Below are 23,677 nucleotides of genomic sequence, written 5' to 3'. Positions count from 1 at the left end.
TTCTCTGCCACTGCTTCTCGCCATCTTCAGTGTTCCAGCTTTCTCTCTCTGTCTCAGACTCCTGGTTCTAGTAGCTTCTCAGTGCAGGGATTCTGAGTCCAAAGGATGTGCTCTACTCTTGGCTCTTCTTCCTTGGTGGTGCTGAGATCCTCCTGCTCTGGAGTTTGCTCTCTTTTAAGCCTAGAGGGATGGCAAAACTGACCAATCCCCCTGGTAGACAAGAACCTTACCTTCCCAGTCCAACCCAATCACTTGGGTAGGAGTTACAAGACCATGGTGAGAAAGGCCATACAAAAGTGATTCATTGCACCACACTGGTTCCTGTAGTCCACTAGTCCTTTGGACTAAATTTTTACTTGAGTCTTTGGTTTTCTTCTCTCTTTGCTCTGAACAGAAAGAAACCAATAGTTGTATCTTAGATGGCCACTCACAAGCTTTTAAGACCCCAGGCGCTACTCACCAAAGCTTAGCATTGTTTTTGCTGGGTATGTGGAGAATCCTTCAGCTGTGATGGGGCAGAAAGAGAATCTGGAGCAAGTCCCAGGCGTTCACGCAACCATGGGCCATCCTGGAGAGTTTGGAGCTACAGTTCTTTTCCAACCTACTTGCTGTAAGCATGACTTTAAAATAAATTATATTCTAAGTTTCTCACATTAGCACCTGCCCCAATGGTCAATTAAATAGCGGCATAATGTATATGTTCTTTCCACTTTATGGACCATCATGCATTTATCTTTTCCAATCATTTCCTTTCCCTCTGCTCGCTTTGCTGGTACGAAGACAGAAATTTCTAAACAGATCCTTTAATAGTCTATTACACCACATTATGCAATTCTGTTTCAAAGTTGAACTTTCATGGCAAACTTGTGTGAATACTCATCTGGGAGTGAGGCTAATCTTCCTCTTCTTGAAAAATAACTGATGCTTACTGCACCACAGTTATGGTTAAAAAAATAAAACAAAACCCACTGCCGTCCAGTGGATTCCGACTCATAGTGACCCTATAGGACAGAGTGGAACTGTCCATAGAGTTTCCAAGGAGTGCCTGGTGGATTTGTACTGCTGACCTCTTGGTTAGCAGATGCAGCACTTAACCACTATGCCACCAGGGTTTCCAACAGTTATGATCACATCACAATAAATACTCTGTGCAGGACCAGGGACAGCTCCTCAAAGAAAAATGCTTGGAAACTGATTGTTGGAATGAACTATATGCACTTTCATTGAGCTTTGAAAGAAACAGTAAGAAAAAGATCTTTGATCTGTTCCCAAATATTTTTTTCTCTTAAAGAATACTATGGGAGGAATCTTGACAGTGTCTGCATTCTAATGGGAATATCAAAGGGAAGAGGAGGCTTAAGTATACTAGTGCCTTGTAACCACCATAATGGGCACTGTTTATCACACATCAAAAAAGGAGAAGATCTGGAAGGTGGGTCCTCTCTGGACAATTCTGTGCTCTGGCTCTTGAGTACTTTTCCTTTGCCATGGATGTGTATACCTTAAAGGTCAAAGAGGCCCCTTCCATTTAAACTGCAGGTGGCCACAGGAACCATACAGGAATGCTAACAACTCATTTTAGAAAGGCCAAAAATATACATAAAAAAAGGGAAGATACCAAGTTCTTCACTGCACATCTCTGGTGATCGTGAGCCATTAGTCTCTCTTGACCTAGCTGGTAGAACAGGAAACTGAGAGTCATGCTTTGGATTTGGGCTAAAGAGCTGCAATAACCCTTAAGGGTAAAAAATAAAAGTGTTTGCTAAAAAATAAAAGTGTTTGCTAAAACACAAACCACAAACAAATAGACAGGAAGCAAGATATCAGGAAAACACATTCTTTTTCCTTGTAACAGGATGGGTGAAGTTCATTATTCAGAAGCCTTTGATTACCCTGTTTGAAATTTTTTTTTCAGTTTAATTTTCAAGGCTGTTAACCACTGATGCTAACTTAATTATAGCAAGCAAACAACCAGCTCATAATGTATGATGCCAATTGTTAGCTTTACTGTAGTCTCACGTTAGACTTAGGCTGTTCTGCTCATTTATAACTTTCTGAGTCAGGAAGGTCTCTGTGCAGTCACTGGCTTTCCTCACTTGGTGTCTTTGTTTTCCAGCTTGCCACAGGGGATGGAGGGAACAGATATTTATGACTTGTTATCTCAATATTAACAGCACCCTTCAATGATTTATGAAAATGTGGGCTTGCATTTTTAACCTTGATGTCCTCCTGATTATTGTTTCGAAATGGTAAGATAAACATAGTGGGGCTCAAAGATTCCTCATCAGTGTCTTGCATACAAATTCACCAAAATGTAAGAAAAATACAGTTCTTGGTGGCAAAGTGGCTTCGGATAGGATGAGCCAAGAACATTTAAACATTTAACCCAAAGCATCCTTGTATCTATCACCAAGAAAATGTCATTCTCCTCTGTAGAAAATATCCTCACACTAAAATGTAGTTATACTCTTACATCTCAGCATTTAGTGAACCAGAAATCTGGAATGCCCTATACTTGTGCCAAGCTCCAGGACATTACTTGCAGACTTATGTGTTTCTTTCTTTTTCCAAAATGTGACAACGATCCAAGATGAAGGTCCTTTGACTCTGCATTTTAGTCTTCTGTTAGGCAAGTCTAGGACAGAGGCTATTACCTACCTCTCAGTTTGTCTTACTGTTGTGGCATGTATGTTGTTATGATACTGGAAGCTATGCCACTGGTATTTTGAATGCCAGCAGGGTCACCCATGGTGGACGTGTTTCAGCAGAGCTTCCAGACTTACACAGGCTAGGGAAAAAGGCTTGGTGATCTACTTCTAAAAATTAGCCAATGAAAGCTTTATGTCTTGCAACAGAATACTGTCCTATACAGTGCTCGAAGATGAGCCCCCTTGGTTAGAAGGCACTCATAATACACAGTGCCCAAAACAATGGACTCAAGCATACCAACAAACATGAAGATGGTGCAGGACCAGGTAATGTTTTCTGTTATACATGTTATACATGGGGTTGCCATGAGTTGGAGCTGACTCAATGGCAACTAACAACTACTGGGTAAAGACAACAGCGTAAAAGATGTTCAGGAGAGGTACTGATCCCAGTCCTTTCTCCTGAGGTCCCTGGAAGCACTGTGCTTGAATTTCTCTTATCTTATGCATGGGTTTCTCACTAGGTGATCTGGCAGACACTGACAGCTGACTGTCCAATCGCCACATCCTGTTCTCTTCCTTGCTAACATAACCCTCATTCTGTGTCCAACCTCAGGGGGATGAATCATGACTGATTTAAGCCAGCTGCCTTAATCCCATTTGTCTTTATCAAACTCTCACTTTCCCAGCCTTCCTTATAGCTAGGAATGGCCAGAATACAGTGTGCTGGTCAATGAGAGATGAGCTGAATTCTCCTAGGGGGACTTTGGGAAAGCTTTTGCTGTGTTATAAAAAGGATAAACTAAGGATAAGAGCTCCCAGTGCTATCTTGTCCCTTTAACATGAAAATAGTAGCCAAGTGTGACCCAGAGGCAACAGGCCTAAGGACAAAAAGACAACATACTTAGGAAAGTGAGCAAGAAAATGGAGAGAGCCTGGGTCTTTGAAGGCATCACTGGCCTGTAGGAGCAATCCTGTTATGGGCTGAATTGTGTCCACTCAAAGTATATATTGAAGACCTGGCCCCTGTACCTGTGGATGTGATCTGTTTGGAAATAGGGTTTTTCTTTTGTTATGTTAATACCAGAGTTGGAAAAAAAAAAAAAACCCATTGCCCTTAAGTCGATTTTGACCCATGACAACCCCACATGTTATACAGTGGAACTGAGCTCTACAGGGCTTTTTTTTTTTTGCTGTAATCTTTACAGAAGCAGATCACCGGCCTTTCTTCTGTGGTGCCACTGGGTAGGTTTGAGCCATCAACCTTTTGATTACTGTCTTTTTATGCAAATAATGCACATGTTCTACTTTTCTTACCAACTGTGCCTCCCTCCTGAAGTATTTTCATAAGCGTGCTATGCTAATTTTTTTTTACTTGTTGCTGTAAAATATTAGCATAGTACGCTTATGCAAAGACTTGGGGTATGGTTTTAAGAACAAAAAGAATGTTCACATTATTTGCCTACAGATACAGTAGTAGAAGAGTGCAAACTGCTTAAGCCATCCAGAAATCCCCTTACCAGTGTAGGGTGGGTGGGGTGGGTCCTAAAACTAGTCACTTCCAAGTTACAAAAAGAACAGAGTAGACACAGAAAAACATACAAGACAAAGGCACCATGTGAAGACAGATACCCTTGGCAGATGCATCTACAAGCCCAGGAAAGCCAAAGACTGCAGTAGCTACTAGGAGGTGAACTAGACAAAGCAGGATCTTCCTCCAGAGCCACACCCTGGTTTCAGACCTCTAACCTGAACTGTGAGGCTAGAAATAAACACGCTTGTGGTATATTCTGTTATAGCAGCACTAGGTAACTAAGACAAGCCCCCAGATGACCTCATTCGGGTCTATCTTGTTAAGTAAACAACATGTCTTATGGTTTAAATCCCTGTTACTTACAGGTAAATGCATTCTTAACTAATACGGGAAATGAAGTCTAGGGTAGTGGCAATGGCATAAAGGAATCTGGCAGGAGCAACCCATTGCTGTCAAGTCGATTCTGACTCACTACCACCCTACAGGACAGAGTAGAACTGCCTCATAGTGTTTCCAAGGAATACCTGGTAGATTCGAACTACCAACCTTTTGGTTAGCAGCCTGAGGTCTTAACCACTGCACCACCAGGGTTTCCAGCAGCAGCGAGGGCTGGTTAATTCTCTTATGGAACACAGATTAACGAAGGGGATGGACCAAAATGCTCCTTGCTGCCCGGGAGCCCAGAGCTTCTGGGATGAGAATGCTAGCCAGGTGTTATGACAATGACACTAATGACATTAAATAAAAGGGGCAAGAACACAAGTGACACATTGAGTTCACAGAGCCCAAAAACCCCATATGTGCAAAACAGACAGCAGGAGAGCAAAAGCAGTCTTTTTTCTTCTCCCTCCTTCCCTCTAAGGTTTAATTTGCCCAAACTGAATGGTTTAGAAGTATACCCCTCAGCTGAACGTCTCCCTCGCTCATCTGGTGGACCATATATCCATGTGTGTCTTAAACTTGCATCTCTCCTGTGGGAGAGGATGGGAGGGTGGTGGGCAGAGGTTTGGAGAGCGAGTTTGACTATGGGGAGGGATTTTCTTTCTTCCTAAGGTAGCTTGAGACTAGGGCTGAGCCCCTCAGTGTAAACGAGTTCCAAATCACTTAACCCTCCGGCTGACAAGACTGGGTGGCTGGCGGCCTGGTCCTGTCTCCCATTTTCCAAAGGTGACTTGATTGTCAAGTTAGCTGGGTGTTGCCGAGGGGTATGAGTGTGGTGTATGTGTTTTCCCCGAAATCACTCCTATTTAAAGCAAAGTCAGCTCAGCCTTGAAAGCAAGCTGACTGGCTAGAAAAATGGGTGCATTACGTTTCATAGTTGTTTCTTAAACGGTAACTGTTACTAACAGGCATAGGAGTCCCTGGGTGGCGCAAATGGTTAAGTGCTTGGTGACTAATCAAAAGTTTGGAGGTCCAAGTCCCCCCAGAAGCACCCTGGAAAAAAGGTCTGGTGATCTACTCCTGAAAAATCAGTCACTGAAAACCCTACGGAGCACTGTTACACTCTGGCATGCATGGGGTCATAATACATGGGGATCAACTTGATGGCACTGGAACTAACAGGCATTAGTAGGCTATTTCTAATTTAACTAAAAAATAAAAGGCATATTAAACTAATTTTTATTTTTTGTCACATGTTAGAAATTTAACCCCCCTCATCTCTGGTATTACATTAAAAAAAAAAAAAAACAAAACCCAAACCAAACCCATTGCTGTCGAGTTGATTCCAACTCATGGCAATCCTAAGTTGCTGATAAATCTACCTGTTTTAGCTTGAAGCTTTATTTCTTCGAGTATTCTCATTTAGCCAATTTTTATCGGGTGTCTACATACCAGTGCGTGTGTGTGTGCGTGAGAGAGAGAGGGAGAGAAAGAGACAGAGATGATAGAGAGAGGCGGACAACAGTGTCCTTTCAGGAGCCTGTGTACAGAAATAAAAACCATGAATGGGCTCTCATGAATGGAGCTGTAGTTCAATTCAATTAGGAAAAGAGATTCTAAAATACTGAAAGGACCAGCGCTAGGCAGACTGCTGGTCTGAGAACACTGAACAGAGATAACACTGTCAGAATATCCTTCTGTTACCCTTGCGTCATCACCTGCACCACGAAGGTCAATTGCTAGAGATTCTTCCCAGCAAGGCGCTGGCAAGCAGGACCCTTGGGTGGCTCTTACATATAGACCCAGGCGTTACAGAGGTTGGTAAGTCTATCTAAACCCAGCCTTAGGTGAAACATCCGCTTCTGACTTGCCTTACCCATCTTTCCCTTCAAAAGCCAGTGACAGGCTGAGCAGGAAGTTGTCCAGTCTTTCAAAGACAGCAGACTCATCGCTCCCCTGGTGCAGCCCCGCCCACCCTCTGCCTTTCGCTCTGAAGGCATGGAAACTCTCTAAAGGATTTCATGCTGGCTTTGAACCTGAGAGCCGTCCCAGCGTGGCTGTCTTCACGGAGTGGAAAACTAGTTAACCCAGCCTCCTGTTATTTCTGAGCAGGTTCTCTGAAGTTACCGGAGCCCCAAGTGGCTTGCTGGATTTCGCATAGGCAATAAAACAGTGCATAAAAGCCACTGCACACCGTCATTTAGTACATCTGCTTCTGCCAATGCTTTCTGAAGAAGCCTCAGTGGAGGGCATCATAAACTAACGACTCCGCACATTCGTATTCATCCCAAGTACAGCAGGCACGGACTAGGGTAGGCTAAGTGCCGCGCTTGGCGCCACCCGCCTCTGGTACCATCTCTGCTCATTCCACCGCTCTCTCGAACAAGTCCAAGAAATAGGAAAACATAAAAAGCTATCGTCCATGTCCAGTGAGAAATGAAATGCGCTGGACCAAGTACCAAAACTTCCTTAAAATAATATAACCTTCATCGCTTTTGCACCTGGATCCCTCTTATGGTTTGCAAAGTCATAAACCGTTTGAAACTGGCCACTCAAGCCATCGCTGCTTCATTATCTTTAAATTCATTCTTTTAAAAAGCAATTTATTACATGTACTCTATGGTCTCACCTTATCAAAAGCACTGAATTCAGTTCATCTCCTGCCTTGCTTTGTAGTGATGGAGACAATCAGAAGACTGGAATCAATTTATTAATAAGAGAACGGGCCCTATCACTCACTCTCGCCTGTGAATGCTGTTTCCACGAAGCCAAAAACCCAAGTTTTACCACATAAGAAAAAAATAATGGCATATAATTATTTGTAGGTTTATTTGCCACAGATTTGACTGAGGCTCCTAATAATATACAAATAATATCTCAATTAAATTGTTATCAAAATGCAAAAAGAAAAACGGGAAGTGGTAACAATGATTAGAAAAAAGAAGGAATAAGAAAGAGAATAAGAAAGGGAGAGAAAGAAGGAAAGCAAGCAAGCTAGCTGTGGGTTCAGATCTTTTCATTTTAGGCATAATATAAGGCGAACGGATTTCCTTCTCAAAGTTCAAAAGCAAAGGTGTGTTTTGTTTTCAGCCTTCGTTTCATTTTCACTTGGGGAAAGAAAAAAAAAAAAACCTCAGCTTTGAAGCCTCTCTGTTTAAACTCATTAGGAAAACCATCAATGAAGGAAGCTTTCATGGAATCTTAGCCAGAGGAATCAGTGTTATGGGAGAGCCTGATCAATCTTCAAACGTTTTATTTATGGAGATGGGAGGTCAGCACCGGCTGCTTGTGTAGCTGGAAAGTTAACATCAACAAATGTTTCACTTATTGGAACATCCAAGGGACTACGGACATTTGATATTCACCCTCCACATACTTCCTAAGAAGCTGTGTACGCCTGCCACGTGGAAGTGATGGATGCTTCTCTAGAACGAAGAGAAGGAACTGATTGCGAAAATGTCTTGCCCCGAAGAGAACAGTGTTCTTTTAAGTGTCCTCCCGGAAAGGAGTTAATGATATTGACATTCTCTGCACAGAATCTCATTCTGTGTAATTCATAACTTTATTGAGGTTGACAAGGAAACCATTTTAGCAGAGCTGGTATTAACATATGAGGATGTCTCTTTTGATATCTGAATCTTTTTTTTTTTTTTTTTCTAATTTTAAAGTTTTTTTTAACCTGCCGAAGTCTCCTTTGCTGAAGTTAAAATGTGGTGATCTTTGCTTTTCACTTTCTTGGAGCATATTCTGTAGTCCATCTGATTGATTCAAATATGGACTGAGGGCAAGGAAATAAGTACTAGATGTGTGATGTTTAAGGTGAGGGAACAAGAGAGGGCCGGTGGGAGGAGGAAAGATACGGAGCAGATGGGGGACAAGGGACATGAACAGCTATAACTGTCCTTCTAAGAGAGCTGTTCTGGAAAAAATACTAAAAAAACATTTTTGTGTCTACAATAGAGTATGGATTACATAACTTGTGATCAGAACATGAGCTAAGAAGGAGGACCTAATATTTCTATTTTTCTTACAAGAATTAAATCAGTCTATTATCTATCTATCTATCTGTATAGATACACACACACACACACGTGTGTATACACAGTAAAACTGCAAAAGCTGGAACTTGTTAAGGTGGAAACCTGTCAGAGAAAGAAAACTCAAATATTTGCCACTAAACTGAGGGATAGAAAAGTGATAACATGGCACCCTGTCAAAGGCGGAAAACTTGCACGACCCAGAAAAACAAGGCAGTCCCATTCCGACTCTCACAGGTTTTGTGTGTGCGCATGCTCACGTGCATCTAAAATAAAGAAGCTCGGTATAAAGGGTTCTTTTCCCCCAAAAATATGCGTTGTAAATCCTAATCCCCATATCTGTGGTTATAATCCCATTTGGGAATGGGTTTCCTTTGTTACCTTAATGAGGGAGTATTAGTGTAGAGAGTGCCTTGAGTCAACTCTTTTGAGATATAGGAGGAGCAGGTAAAGCGGCAGAGGTGGGGGAAGGCAGATGGCCACATCCCATGAGGATCGCCAAGGAACCAGGGCACAAGGACCTTCCCCCGGAGCCGACAGAGAAAGCCTTCCCCTGGAGCCGGCACCCTGAATTTGTATTTCTAGTCTCTAAATACCCACTTGTGGTATTTCTGTTATAGCAGCACTAGATAACCAAGACAGGGACTGTGATATAAAATGGATTAACACAACTGGTCCTCCTTCCTGCCAAGCCCACCCCAAGGACAAACTAAACCAGTTGCCTTCAAGCTGACTCCAACTCATGTCAATGCTGGGTGTGTCGGAGTAGAACTATGCTCTAGAGGGTTTCCAGTGGCTGATTTTTTGGAAGCAGATTGCCAGGACTTTCTTCCGAGGTGCTTCTGGGGAGACTCTGAGCTCTACCCTTTCAGTTAGTAGCCAAGTGCATTAACTGTTCTCATCACCCAAGGACTCCAAAGGACAAACTAGAGCCCAATTATTTTAAATCGTGGTGAAATTAAGCAGAGCATCAGCTTCAGAAAACGGGGACCACGGTTAACTTTACATTTCTTTTTACTCAGAGTGGATAACTGATTATTTTAGGGAAATCGAGCCCTTGCTTGCTATGTCTTACTTAGATCACGAGAAAATAAACAGTAAAATTAACCTCTCCAAGCCATGGAGCTCTCTTTGCCCAACTTAATGAACACTAACTAATCCAAAAGGAAAATAGCCATTACTTACACAGCAGTAATGTGGACGCCACATGGCATGTAAATTGGTGACTCTCGTATCGCAATACAGACAAATAGATTAATGCATGTTGCAAGGGATGGGTGAAGAGATCCATTAGGTTACCGACTCAGACCATGAACTTCCTCTCAATATACTGCATTTAACTTTTAAATATGGTTTAGGCGAACCGGTAACATTTTGCTCACTGACAGAGCTATATTTTACTAAGGGCAGAAATTGGCTAGTCTATAAAAATTAAATTATGCCCCTTTCACTGTATCTAGTCAAGAGGAAAAACTCTAATTACAAGATTGCACTGTCAAAGAAATGCAAATTCACTTTTTTTATACCCTGGTTTAAAAATTCATTCTCAGGGTACCGGTGTGTGTATGTGTGGGGGGCTATTCTGAAATGAAAATCAATATTTGAAATATTTGCAGCTTGCAGTGATAAGAGCAAAAGAATTGTTACCAAGGGTGCTGGTAAGGAGCTGCTAACTCATTAAGTGCAGAACACATGAGGAGAAGTCATTTGTTATACAAACACTTAAATATCAATTAGTAATGACAATGAAAGAAGCTGGACCAATCCTTCCCATCTCTCCAACCTGTGCCTTATTACCCTAGAAATGACCAAGGGGAAAAAGAACATGTAAAATAACTGGGGCACCTAATAGGAATGCCACCCTGGGAAATAGGTAAAATTAATGTTAAGTACACTTCTCACTTGGAAATTAAATGTACCTGTTTCAAAATTAATAAGAGCTGGGTTTGCAAACTTAATCCAGGGAGGCCTAACTGAAGGCCCGAGTATATTGCAGCACTAGTCTTTTTTGGAAAGAGAATGTCTTTCAGTACTGCTTAATGTCAGACTTGCCTGGTTTATTAAAATCTCGTAATTTGTCTAAAACCCTGGTTTTTCTGAACCTATAAAAAATGCCAGTCTACAAAGCACTCAATCTCTAAGAATCCGACTGGTTTTCATATTCTTTCGACATCCACTTTGCTGCCTGTCTGTCCACTTACTCAGTCTATTTAGGCTGTCAGGTGAACTTGGCGGACACGGAAATTGTCTCAGCCCTTAGAACTTTTTTTAGAACTTTGCCTGAAGGATCTTTTCAGGCAAACCTGGCAGTATGTTTATTATGTAAGGTGCCAGCCAGCTGGTATTGTAGCAAAAGTGCTGCCCCAGAACCAGGCTTCTAGTGCATCTAAGTAATCAGTCAGCTGGTGGACTTTGACTGGGCATTTAACTTTTCTGGGCCTTATTTTCTTCCTCTATAACATAAAATGGAAACCCTGGTGGCGTAGTGGTTAAGTGCTACGGCTGCTAACCAAAGGGTCGACAGTTCAAATCCGCCAGGCGCTCCTTGGAAACTCTATGGGGCAGTCCTACTTTGTCCTATAGGGTCACTATGAGTTGGAATCGACTCAACGGCACTGGGTTTGGGTTTTGTAACATAAAATAGGAGCCCTGGTGGTGCAGAGGTGAAGCACTAGGCTAATAACAGAAAGGTCGGAAGCCCGAATTCACCAGCCACTCCAGGGAAGAAAGATGCGTCAGTGTGCTTCCATAAAGATTACAGCATTGGAAAACCCGTGGAGCAGTTCCATCCTTTCCTGTAGGGTCCCTATGAGTCAAAATCAACTCAAAACAGCAATGGGCTTATAACACAAAAAGGCTGGACCAGGTCAGTTCTGAGACCCAGAACAGTTGTCAACTTGGGGCACCCCAGGGTCGCTTCGGGAGGTTGATAAAAGACCCAGGCACTCCACAGACTTACTGAATGAGCTTCTTCAAGGGGGACCCAGGCATATGGATTTGGATAAAACTCCCAAAGGAGTCCCAGTGAGCACCCTTAACTAAGACTCACTGGGCCCTTTCAGCTTTAACACTCTAAGATTCTCAGGAAAACATATATTATTAATCAAACAAAAAAATATTCTGGCTTTCACTCTAATAGTATCATTCAATGGGCATTACCTTCTCCAGAGTGAAGACGGTGATCCTGCAATAAATTAAATGCTGGCTGGGGCTTGGCATGGGGAAACACCAGGGTCTCGAAGGAGGACCACCACATTTCCCGAGACATCACATGTAAAGTGCCAAGGCAAGCGCTTGGTGTGCAAGGGTCCACAACATAAGTGAGCTGTTACTATTGTCTTATTATCATGATGATTACTACTACACTGGGGCCATTTAATGATCAGAGCGTTAGGTTTGTGCTCCATCCTTGCCAGCAGGAGGAGGGTTACTGTCATTAAGATGAACTGGTCTCTAGCAATTACATGGAGATGAAAATGGAAGAGACCTGGAAGCATCCGGCCCCCTTGAAACAGATACCTCGGGCTGATTTCTACCGAACTTAGGCTCAGAATGTTCTGCCTCCCCATGTACAGACGCATACACCTCCTTCCCCTCAAAGCTGGGTTGATCTTTGACTCCATCAACTTATGTTTAGGTTTCTCCCAAACATTACCAAAAAAAAAAAAACCAAACACATTGCTCTCAAGTTGATTCCAACTCATAGCAACCCTATAGGACAGAGTAGAACTACTCCATGGGGTTTCCAAGGAGCATCTGGTGGATTTGAACTGTTGACCTTTTGGTTAGCAGCCATAGGTCTTAACCATTATGCCATCAGGGTTTCCGCTCAGACGTCACAATTGCTCTCCGTTGGGATTGCTCTATTACTTCTGCCTCTTCGCACCTTGCCCTATGGCATGCAGCCTGAGGAGTCTGGCACGGAGAGGAGGTGGCCAGCTTGACAGCGCTAACAGAGAACGAGCAATCGCAAGCTCAGGCCAAGTGCGTAAGGATGACAGGGAAGTTTTAGTGTCTGCACTGCCTTTCCTACAGCGTGGTTTGGAGGAGAAAACGAAGCCAAATGAAAAGCAGGACTTTGAAAAGGGAGCGTGTGGTATTCATCTTAGATACACTTTTAAGAGAGGAAGAAAGGTCTCAGAAGAAAGACACCTCTTCTGGCTGCAATTCGGTTCAACATCCTTTTCTTCCTGTCTCAGCCATATCCCAGGTACTAAAACACAGTTCTCAGGATTCTGAAGAAGTTGCTAACGTGACCACAGTCTGTCCCCATTTTGTCGGGCTCTAAACTACTACCTGGAAGAAAGCTGCAAATATTTGAAAGTAACTGTAAAGTGTTCAGAGTGATTCTGACTAAAAGCACAGCAGTCCCTCTGGTACAAGGGCAGTAAATTTTTGCTCAGGTACGATACTCAGGAAAGAAACACAAGTAGAGGAGAGGAGAAAAGCTTGACAATATCATCCGTACCAATCTTAGCTAAAGAATCGTCACTAAGTTTTTTTTTTTTCTTTTTAAGTAGCCCAAATCCTGTTTGACAAAAGAATGCGCGCTGCTTTTCTTAGGACAAGTCACTCTTGAGAGCAATTATGTCTCAGACTTCCCAGAAGAGTGATTTCCACAGAAAGAATCTGCACCTAGGCTGATAAGAATAATATTATTCTTACATAAAACATAACACAGTGAGGAGGCGCCATGAGACCCTCAATAACCACGTGGTCAGCAACAAGACATTTCCGGGCCCTTCTCTGAGAAGAAACTCTTGTGTCCATGGCGCTTGCTTTAAAATTAGAGCCTTTGCATTAACTTACCAGTGGGGTAAGGAAAGCACATAACAGTTCACTGCAGTCTGTTTGGGTCCCTGGTGGCACAGTTGTTAAGTGCTCAGGGTGCTGACCAAAAGCTCAGCAGTTTGAATCCGCCAGCTACTCCTTTGAAACCCTCTGGGGCAGTTCTACTCTGTCCTATAGAGTTGCTATGGGTTGGAATCCACTTGAGGGCAATGGGTTTGGTTTTGGGAACAGGTTAGGGTCTGTTCACATTTCACCAAGTAAAAGTGGTTCATCAATAATGTTCACCACATGAAGCTATCTTCCATGTTTTCATTTATGGGTTTGACCTTGGAATTGAAGCTATAGCTCACCCATTCCCCAACCATCCCAGTTGCACTTTTGTGACCTTTGATTTTTGATAAGATTAATTTGGCGGGGGCGGGGGGGGGAGGCTGAGGGGTCCTACCTCAGTGAGAAGATTCTGGTGAGCTGGCATGAGGGGTGTCTGATCCCACAACCCCCCTTCTTCCTTCCTGATACCCAGGCCCCCTCCATCAGCCAGCCAACAGCTAAGTTGGTGGGGCTGGGAACTGCATTCCTCTGAGAGACCTTGGCAATTTGTGCCTGGAATTTGACGCATCGGTTCTAAAATTAAATAAAGATCCTGTAGTGTTCTTCAAAGAAATATGGCGTGGCTCTATGACAACACACATTTTCCAAGCTCTGACTTCGGGGAACTTCAACTAGCTCCATATTTCAGGCTGACATTACTCACATGCTACTGTCTAGTTGCCCAAGCCAGGGCTGGTTATCCACATATTCTTCCAACCTCCCCATCAGCTTTTAGCATAGGGAGAAGAGGGGAGTAAATAAAGAGGGAAAGCCACTAATTTAAATACACTTCCTCTCCGAAGTCCCTTGGGGAGAAGCCCTGGTAATTAACTCTAATGAAATTAAAGTAACTTGGAACTCTCCATTTTTCCCAGCAGGGTAAAAGTAAACATGTGATAACCAATGTGTGTGCATTAAATCAATGTCAGTCCCTTTTCCTGTAATTTAATGACCCCCTCACTCCCACCGCCCGTGCCACTCTGAAGACAGGAGAGGGAAAGGTGCTGGTCTTACCGGCACTTTGCTCCATCACTTCTTTCTGACACATGTCTTGAACGTTCACGGTGCAATTTACAATGAACTCTGGGGAGGAGCAGTCGTTGTTAAGCTGGAATTCTTCACACTGGTAACACTGGATTTGCAGCGCAAAGCCTGCGGGACAGACACAGCTGGGTTCAGGTCCGGCCCCCACAGCTCCCACTCCCGAAAACAGGAGCCTCCCCTGACCCAGCCTGCTGCTGCTCCGGCCTCTAGAATGCCTGGGAGACGCCTGGGCCTCCAAGAAGGGTCTGGATGCGGCTGAAGCCGGCAGGGGGCGGCGCGGGCAGCGAGGGTACTGCAGGATGAAGTGGAATTCTGCTTGCTAACCTGGGACCCCATTTCCACCAACAAAGAGCTCATCCAACACCATTCTCTATCTTTTCCCAAGGAAGTTAAAAGGAGGGGAACACAACTCCCACAAACGATGTCTCTTCAGAGACGTGCACCAGAGCCAATCTACACCAGAAAAAAAAAAAGCCTAATTGCTAATTGATTACAAATTACTTAATTACTATTTTGGCACCTTTCACGATTGCAATCGCAACCGCCTTTTTAATTTTTGAAGTCAGCGTTCCTGTGCTGTGGTTGTTAGGTTCCCTGCGCGACCACCGGGGAACCCTGGAGAAGGCGCCGGACAAGTGCTACTGCGCCCCAAGTCCGCTGGCGCGGTTCGGCGGTCCTTTCCCGGGATGACTCCGGAGGCGTCTAGGGTGGTTGCAGCGGGTGGGAGGCTGGAGTGCATGTGTGTATGTGCGCACCCAGGGTCCCGACACCGCAGCCCCTCTTCCCCGGGCCCCGGCTTTCGCGGCAACTGGTTGGCTAGGCTCAGCGGCTGAGGTCCCGGCTCTGCAGAACTCGGTCTCAAGCTGGACTTCGAAATCGAGAAAAAAAGCGAGACTTTCGCACCTCTTACTTCTCCAGCCTGGCTGCTCTGCTCGGGTCTCCGAGCTTCGGTCTAGACTTAACTGATCCCTGCCCTGGACCCAGCAGAAGAACCCCGTACCCGGCGCACCTTCCTCAGGCACCACGTCAGTTGTCCTCGGAGCGCGGCAGCCAAGCCCCAGCGCGCCCGGGCCGCAGGCTGCTCAGGGCGCTGCTCACCTGTCAGTGGCGCCACTCCCATGGGTTGGCAGAGACGCCTGACAAGTTGGTGGGGTTCGAGGTGGACCCCTCTCCTTCGCCGAGGCCCATCACGGCTCGGACCCTCCCTTCTCCCCAACCCAGCTTCGCCTCCTAACGGCGCAGCCCGAGCAGCTGCAGCCAGAGTCCAGCAAATCCGCCGCTCTCCGGCGGAGCGGGACTTAGAGACTTTCTGAGTCCAGCGCCTCTAGGCACCAGCCACCGCCTCCGCTGCCGCCAGACTCTGGCTGGGCAGCTCTGCGCTGCGCGGTTTCCCGAGGAGGGCGCACTGGAGGCGCAGGGACCAGCAGGCCGATGGGTTGTGCGCGCCCGGCCCGGCTGCTAGCGGCTGGGTCGTCTGTCTTACCTGGAGGCAAAAACAATCCGCAAAAAGTTGCCGCGATGCCGAGGACCCACATCCTCCCGGAGCCGTGAGGCCGAGAGTGGGAAGGCGCATCAGAGGAGGCGACCGCGGCGGTGGCTGCCCGGGCCGCAGTGGTTGTGACTGCCGAGGCTTCTGGGGGTTGCGCTGCTGCCGCGGAGGCAACGGTTGTCTCCAAGAGGAGCCGCAGGTGCCCCCGGCGGCGTCCGCATTGCCCGTGCCCGGGCTCCCAGCTGCGGGTTGCCTCTCTGCCTGCTCGCGCTGCGGGGTCTTGCGCTGCGCCTCCGGAGTTGGTGACTGAGACTGAAGCGAACTACTGGCGATCCAGAGCACCCAAAAAGTCTCTCCTCTTCTCCCACCTCCCACTCCAGGCACCACGTGACGGCTGCCGATTTCGGGTGGGGGTGATGGCGGGCGGGTAAAGCTGGGGCCCTTTCTCCACGTCCCCACCCGCTTCCAGCCGCCCTCCTCTCCCGCCCCCGCCAGTTTCCGGAAAAGGGGCGCTCGGGGGATTGGGATTAGTTTAGGAGGCTAGAGGTTGAGGGAACAGTGGAGGGGGCATAGCAGGTGCCGCGGGGACCCACCGGGCGCAGGCTGGAGGACCGGGAGGTGAAGACGGAAGACTGCGTGCCGGACTGGCCCTCGCTGCGTAGGAGTGCGCCCCCAGCTCCTCTGCGACCCCCAGGTCTGGCCAGCAACCCCACCGCGAGGACCGGTCCACCGAGCCGGGACTGCCCTGCAGCCGGCAGCCGGAGCGGGGCGCACCCGGCGCGGGGCGGTGGGAGGCGGGTTCTCGTGCGCTGGCAAAGTTGCGCACCTGCAGGCTCCCTAGGGCGTGCATGCCTCCTCGGGTCATTGCCCCGCTCGGCTTCAGATCCTAGGAGAGGGCTGGGGCGTGGTAGGGCGCTCTTGATCCCGGCCATCTTCCCCTCCCCCTCCCCCGCCTGTGCGCACTGCTGAAGGGTGCTTTGGTACCCACCCTGGTCGCCTTGTCTAGGAGGCAGCCGCCTCGGGGACGACCTCCTTAAGCTCCCACCAGAAGACTAACCGGGGTGAAGAATGAGATTGCTCTCATTCACCTCCTCCCTCCAAAACGCCAGGCACCTCCATCTTGCTGTCCTCTAAGTCACAGATTCTTAGTATGTACTCCCGTGTCCTCTGCCGTACCGCGCCACCCCAGTCCAAGATTAGTGCATTGGTTGTCAGGACCCTCCCCCACCACTCCCCCACTCTGCCAAGTGCACGCGACCCACCTTGTGGGCTCCCGGGGACGACTCCGTCTCGTTTGCTTTCCTCGCCGAGCCTTGTAGCAGGTGGTGCCGGAGCCTGCCGGCCGAGCCCGCCAGCAGAGCCCGCCAGCAGACCCCAGCCCCAGGCGCCTTAATGCCCCTGCCCCCAATCTAGCAAGCTTCGACGCCTTTACTTCAAATCCCTTGGGAGCCTCCATTTCAGGGGAAATCGCCTCGTTTGCTTTGCCCCTCTTCACCTTCTCCTTAGGCCACCTCTTGGGGGAAGCTTTCTCAAGCCAGGACGCTGATCATTTTTTTCCCCATCCTGTCAGCAGAGTAAGTCTGGAAACGGGCTTAAATGACTTCCTTGTAATTCCTTTGCAGAGATTCTTCCATGTCTGCCTCTAGCGCCTTCCCTCCCCTCGCCCCCACCTCCTCTTTTCATTTCTAGTTGGTTAACCCCTCGGGGAGGCTGAAATGCTTGGGCCGTTACTCGCTCCTCTGCAGACTCTGATCTTACAATTGGCTGAATTACTATTACTGGAGCAAAAGAGCCCATTTATTTACTCCTTCGGGGAATTCATAGCTGGTGCTCCTGTGAGTCACGAATCAATTAACTGACTGGGCCAAAGGGTCATTTAACAAGTTCCTTTAAGCCTTCAGAGGGTACACTTGTGATAGAACTTTTATTCAGAAATGAAACAAACGGATTTTTAAAAGCCTGAATGACAACAAACTTTACATAATTTTCATTTAAGATAACAAAATTCAAATATAACAAATTGCACAAATTAACCAAATAACACTGACCGTACTCTTTAAGGAAACAAGTGTGTGCTAAGTAACCATATAGATCCTAAAAATATTCCTATTATGCCTAGTTTACAAGCTCCTGTACAAAAGCAAATATAAATAGTCCACATCTAGAAAAAAATACACATAACCTTTGAAATAGAATTTATCCTCATATATAAACAGTCTCTATAGAAAAAGGATATTAAAAAGTAATAATCTTTTTTGTAGCACCAACCATTCGTTTTATTTTTTTAAAAAGTGAATATTGCAAGTAGGAATTTGCTTTCTAGATTGCCCAGATTTTCATAAAAAGATCAGGAAGAGAAAAACCAACAATGTTTAGAATCACAGAGTAGCAGTAAGTAGAAGAGGATGTCAGGAAATGTTGGAAGGGAAACCTGCTACTGGAAACAGATCACTTCTGATACGCATCCTTTCCAAGGTGTCACGCTTCAGGACACTTTTCATTTTTCAGCAGACGCAGAATTACACTTAATTACTAGAACCTGAATCTCTCTGGCAATAATTTTGAAATTGCAGGAGAATGGGAATTTACATCAAATTTAGATGGTGAGATGGAAATTACCACGATCCCTGTGGTTTTTCAGCAGGCCCTGCTTTTAGGTTTTACAGAGCGTACCCGCCAACAATTTCAGGACTAGCTCAATGAGCTTAAAAAACTTCAGCTGGAATTTGTAAAAAATATATTATCATCAACTTCTAAGACTTAGTACATCATTTCAAGAGCATGGCACTGAATCCATTTATTGCTGTCATTTTTATTTGCTACAAATATAAATTCTTTTCCAAAAAATTTACAACTTCTGTACAAGTACTCAAAAAAAGTGCAAAATTAAGACTTCCGTATCGTGCATGTGTTTAATTCTCACGAAACACAACAAATGGAGTCCATCCGTATTGCTGTGTTAGAGGAGTAAGCTCCAGTGGGTTGCTTGTGAATCTGACAGTGTAGGCTCTGGTGTTCCTATAGTCTATTGTTGTCCTCCCTGACCCCCTTACATTTCTCAAGTGCTCCATTCCCAGCTCACTAAGGAAAAAAAAAAAAAAAAAGGCCTTTATATATCATTTGAACCTTGGCTTGCACAGGAAGAAAAGCTATCATATAAAGAATCACTCAAAGATTCCATATTGTCTACCCCAGGCCTATCTGAGCTACTCAAAGATGCCTCTTCATTTTTTCCTTTTCCTTCTTTTTGTCCTTCAACCTTGCTCAGAGAGTTCTTCTCTTTTTCTAATAAAGTCATGGTATTGCTGTTAAATTTATTGAATGACTCCAGGGAAATTTTAGATAATCTATTCTCAGGATCTTCTTTTGTTTCTTCAACTTGTTTCAATTTCTGCAATAAAAAAGAGGAAAATATTAGAAACATATTTCTTTGGAAAATCAAGTTATCCTATCCAATATTCAATTATTGTCTGTATAAAGTGCAGCTTAAAGGGATAGAGAGGACCTATAAGTCTTTAACTACCTCTAGAATAATTAAATGTAATAATAAAGCCAATTTTAGGGATCAATCAAGACTTTAATCATTTTACTGAGATAAATTGGTCCCAATTTGCAAACCAGTTAAGTGCCACTTAATTTCATTTTAAATGGATCCATTTGAAATTTGTTCAGGTAAAGTGCCTTATCTTTCTTAACCGAAGTTTCAAACTTCTCCATTTCTTTACTAAGTGTTCCTTGTACTATTTCTAAATATAGGTAGGGATTGAATTTCAGCCAGAAGTTAGCAGTTCTATGGAAAAAAGGCATAAAACCTCTTAAGTTGCCATAAAATTTAAGAGCTTGTTAAAGGTGTCAGAAGCATTGTCATGCTTATATTTTGTCCCTTTAGATGACTCAAGACATTTAAAAGAGATCTTAAGTTCTGGGGTGTAGCTTCCAAAAGGCTCAAGGGCTTCAAACTCATAATAAGAGTTCAGGCTGTTAACCAAAAGGTCCGCAGTCGGAATTCGCCAGCGGGTCCTTGGAAACCCTATGGGGCAGTTCTACTCTGTCCTATATGGTCGCTATGAGTCTGATACAACTCCATAGCAATGGGTTTGTTTGTTTGGTTCACTCCAGGGGGTTCTTGTAATATTGTAATACCAATTTAAACAAGGGTATTTATAGGATGTTGTTGGTGCTCTCTAGGACTTTATAAAATACTGCAGCCATATTCAATAATTACTGTAGGTAAACCCTGTAAACATGAATATGTGTATTTGTTTAACTGGCTTCTAAGGTTTAGGTCTGGGGAGAGGACAGACTGAGGCACAGCAGCAGAGAGCAATGAGAAGTATGCAGATGTTATAGTCGCTGAGACTTCTCTCTCACTCCGTTGGAATTTCTATTTCACTCAACGATAAAGTCGGTAGAGGACTCAGAGATAATAACAACCCACTGCCGTGGAGTTGGCTCTGACTCATAGCGACTCCACCGGGTTTCTGAAGCTGTACATCGCTACAGAAGCAGACTGCCACATCTTTTCCTCGTGGAGCCGCTGGTGGTTTCGAACTGCCGGCCTTTTGGTTAGCAGTCAATGGCTTTAACCACTGCGCCAGCAGAGCTCCATTTATTAAATCTCCACTGTGTAGAAGACACTTAACATATTTTATCTGTAACCCTCTTCACAAACCTGCAGGTTACACATTCCCATTTTACAGATCAGGAGAGCCAGGCTCAGAGTGATATTTATTTGCACAGAGTTGTCCAGCAAGTGACAGAGAATGGGATTTTAACTCCCATCTGCTGTCCATGCCCTTGTTATTTTCACTACACCATGCATTTACGTAATAAAGGACAAAGTGTCTTGTATACTTTTGTTTTCCTTCTGCTACCCAAATATTCTACTTAAATAACTTGCCAAACTACCACCACTGCTGCTGCCCAAGGCACTCCCCTCTGCAGGCCCACCTCCCATCATTACGATGGATGTACAAAGGTACGACGAAGAAACTGGGTATTGATCAGGGAAAAAAGAGACACAGCCTACAAATCCACAGCCTATGGATTCTCACATGCTAAATATTTAATAGAAAGAGAAGAGAGAAATGGAAGTGGATGGTTAAGGCTCCCAAGAGTAGGCTGAGGTCCAGTTTCTCTCTCCGTTATGGGAAATGGCATAATTCTATGGGAATATCTGAAAATCCTCCTTGAACCAGTGCTTATTTCATTATCCTATTAAGGTACAAGAGCATTACTCACTGAGCTAACCTTCAATCTCAAATGGCTACCTTGAAACCAGAGGCCAGCCGAGGAACAGCTGATTATAGAAAAGTGGCTCCATAAGTAGGAATAAGTCCACGCAAGAGCCTTTTTATACTGTGCCAATGCTTAAGCATTCCTTTTTCAAGAATTACGAAGCGTAATATTAAAAATATATGGAGAAAGTAGGAAATGCTTGTGAGTCGCTGGATAGTGCAAATGGTTAAGCACTTGACTACTAGCTAAAAGGCTGGCGGTTGGAACCCACCCAGAGGTCCTCAGAAGAGAGGTCTGGTGTCATGGATTGAATTATGTCCCTCCACAAATGTGTGTATCAACTTGGCTAGGCCATGGTTCCTAGTATTCTGTGGTTGTCCTCCATCTTGTGATTGAAATTGTATGTTAAGAGGATTAGGGTGGGATTGTAACACCACCCTTACTGAGGTCATCTCCCTGATCCAATGTAAAGGGAGTCTCCCTGGGATGTGGCCTGAACCACCATTTATCTCTCAAGAGATAAAAGGAGAGGGAAGCAAGCAGAGAGTTGGGGACCTCTTACCACCAAGAAAGCAGCACCAGGAGCACAGCATGTCCTTTGGACTCAGGGTCCCTGCACCTGAGAAGCTCCTCAACCAGGAGAAGATTGAGGACAAAGACCTTCCTCCAGAGCCAACAGAGACAGAAAGACTTCCCCTGAGATGACACCCTGAATTTGGACTTTCAGCCTCCTTTACTGTGAGGAAATAAACTTTTCTTTGTTAAAGCCATCCACTTGTGGTGTTTCTGTTATAGCAGCACTAGACGACTAAGACGCCTGGTGATCTGCTTCCAAAAGCTCACAACCTGGAAAACCCTATGGAGTAGTTGTACTCTGCACACATGGGTTCTCCATGAGTTGGAATCGACCGTATGGCAACTAACAACAAAAACAAGGAAAAATGCTTTGATTATACCAGATGCAGATAAATAAAGGGCATTCGATGCACTTTTGTCCTCACCGGAATGCCCTCTCTCCTTCAGTGAAGAACCACAAACGTTTCCCTTGCCTATGTCTGGTCTATGTGAATCTCAATTCCATTCAACAGACACTTTCTGGAAAAGCTATGAGGAGGCAGGTGGAAGGTTTTGGTGGTGAGGACACACAGCTGAATAAAATTGTGTCTTAGAGGGGAGACGTTCAGGCCCTGGAGGCAGATGGGCCTACACGAGAATCTCAGCTGTGCCCTTTCACTGGCTGTGTGGGGTGTCCATGTGCTGTCTTCCACACGTGTAAAATGGTGCTAAGACACACTTTTCTTTCAGACTGAAGTATTGGAAATAAAGTGTCTTAGGCCCCTGACCCATGGTAAATAATATTAAGACAGTATCCTTATTCTAGAAATGTGGCTCCCAATGTGTACCTCAGCATCACAGGGAGCTTGTTAGAAATGCAAATTCTTGGGCCCACCCAGACCTGTTGTTGTTGTTGTTAGGTGCCATCAAGTTGATTTTGACTCATAGTGACCCCATGTGACAGCAGTTCTACTTCGATTTCTAGGCTGTAATCTTTACAGGAACAGATCACCAGCTCTTTTTTCCTGCAGAACCACTGGGTGGGTCTGAACCACCAACATTTTGGTTAGCAGCTGAGCACTTAATCTTTGCCCCACTGGGGCTCTACCCAGACCTACTAGGTCAGAAACACGGGGGCCCAGCAATCTGCTTTAACAAGCTTGCCAGATGATCCTTATGTACACTAAAGCTTGAGAACCACTGGGCTAGAAGAACTTGTCTTGGGAATTCTGCATTTAAGGGAAGAATGAGAGAAGGGTCAATGACCTTTAAAATACTCACTGATTATGGGATACAAACAGTACACATACTTTCTAAATAGCTCATGCTTGTAGATTTGTTTCTTCCATTAATTATAACAAAGGCCTACAATGGCCAGGGAGGTGATGGAAATAAAGGAATGGCCCATTAGAAGAAAAATCACAGGGCATTCTCAAGCCTGTCTTTTATTTTCATGGTTTTGATCTAGAGGCCAATGCAGAAATATTTCTTGACTATAAGAACAACATCAGAGGAAGAATGACCATAAGGGCAACTGGCATTCAGGGGCTGTGAGGACTGCGATGAGCTCGAAAGCATGCGTCTCACCTAAAGGGAGGAACGCTGACTGAGATCCAGCTTACTGCAGCTGTGCATCAGTGGGGGTCCAGATCTTTTGCTTTTTAAGGGGAAGCCATAAATCTAGATCAATATTTGCTTATATTTAAAATGCCTTGATTTTATTAAATCAAAACAAAACAACAAAAAAAACAATATGTAGGTAAAATTGCAATCCCTGTGTTTGAGTTTCTGAGCAAGGGATCATGTTTTATACTCATTTTTTTGTCCTCCTTCACTCCCCACCTGCCAGTTTTCTCCCTCCAGGCTTAGC

General features: G+C 45.0%; 1 protein-coding gene across 1 annotated transcript in view; it reads right to left on the bottom strand.

Annotated features, from left to right (window-relative positions):
* Window positions 1–16,235, bottom strand: part of LYPD1 (LY6/PLAUR domain containing 1) — a 47,715-nt gene extending 31,480 nt beyond the window's left edge. Inside the window, exons 1-3 of the mRNA XM_003406029.4 lie at window positions 16,175–16,235; window positions 16,009–16,047; window positions 14,496–14,633 (exon numbers count right to left, since the gene is read on the bottom strand). Of these exons, the coding sequence (XP_003406077.2) occupies window positions 14,496–14,633; window positions 16,009–16,047; window positions 16,175–16,235 (238 nt within the window). The remainder of the gene's footprint in view (window positions 1–14,495; window positions 14,634–16,008; window positions 16,048–16,174) is intronic.
* Window positions 16,236–23,677: the final 7,442 nt, after the last annotated feature.

This window comes from Loxodonta africana, chromosome 6, assembly GCF_030014295.1.
Source record: "Loxodonta africana isolate mLoxAfr1 chromosome 6, mLoxAfr1.hap2, whole genome shotgun sequence".
In the NCBI taxonomy this organism is placed as follows: Eukaryota; Metazoa; Chordata; class Mammalia; order Proboscidea; family Elephantidae; genus Loxodonta; species Loxodonta africana.
The sequence above is the reverse complement of the archived record's forward strand: the minus strand, read 5'-3'. Positions and strand labels throughout refer to the sequence as shown.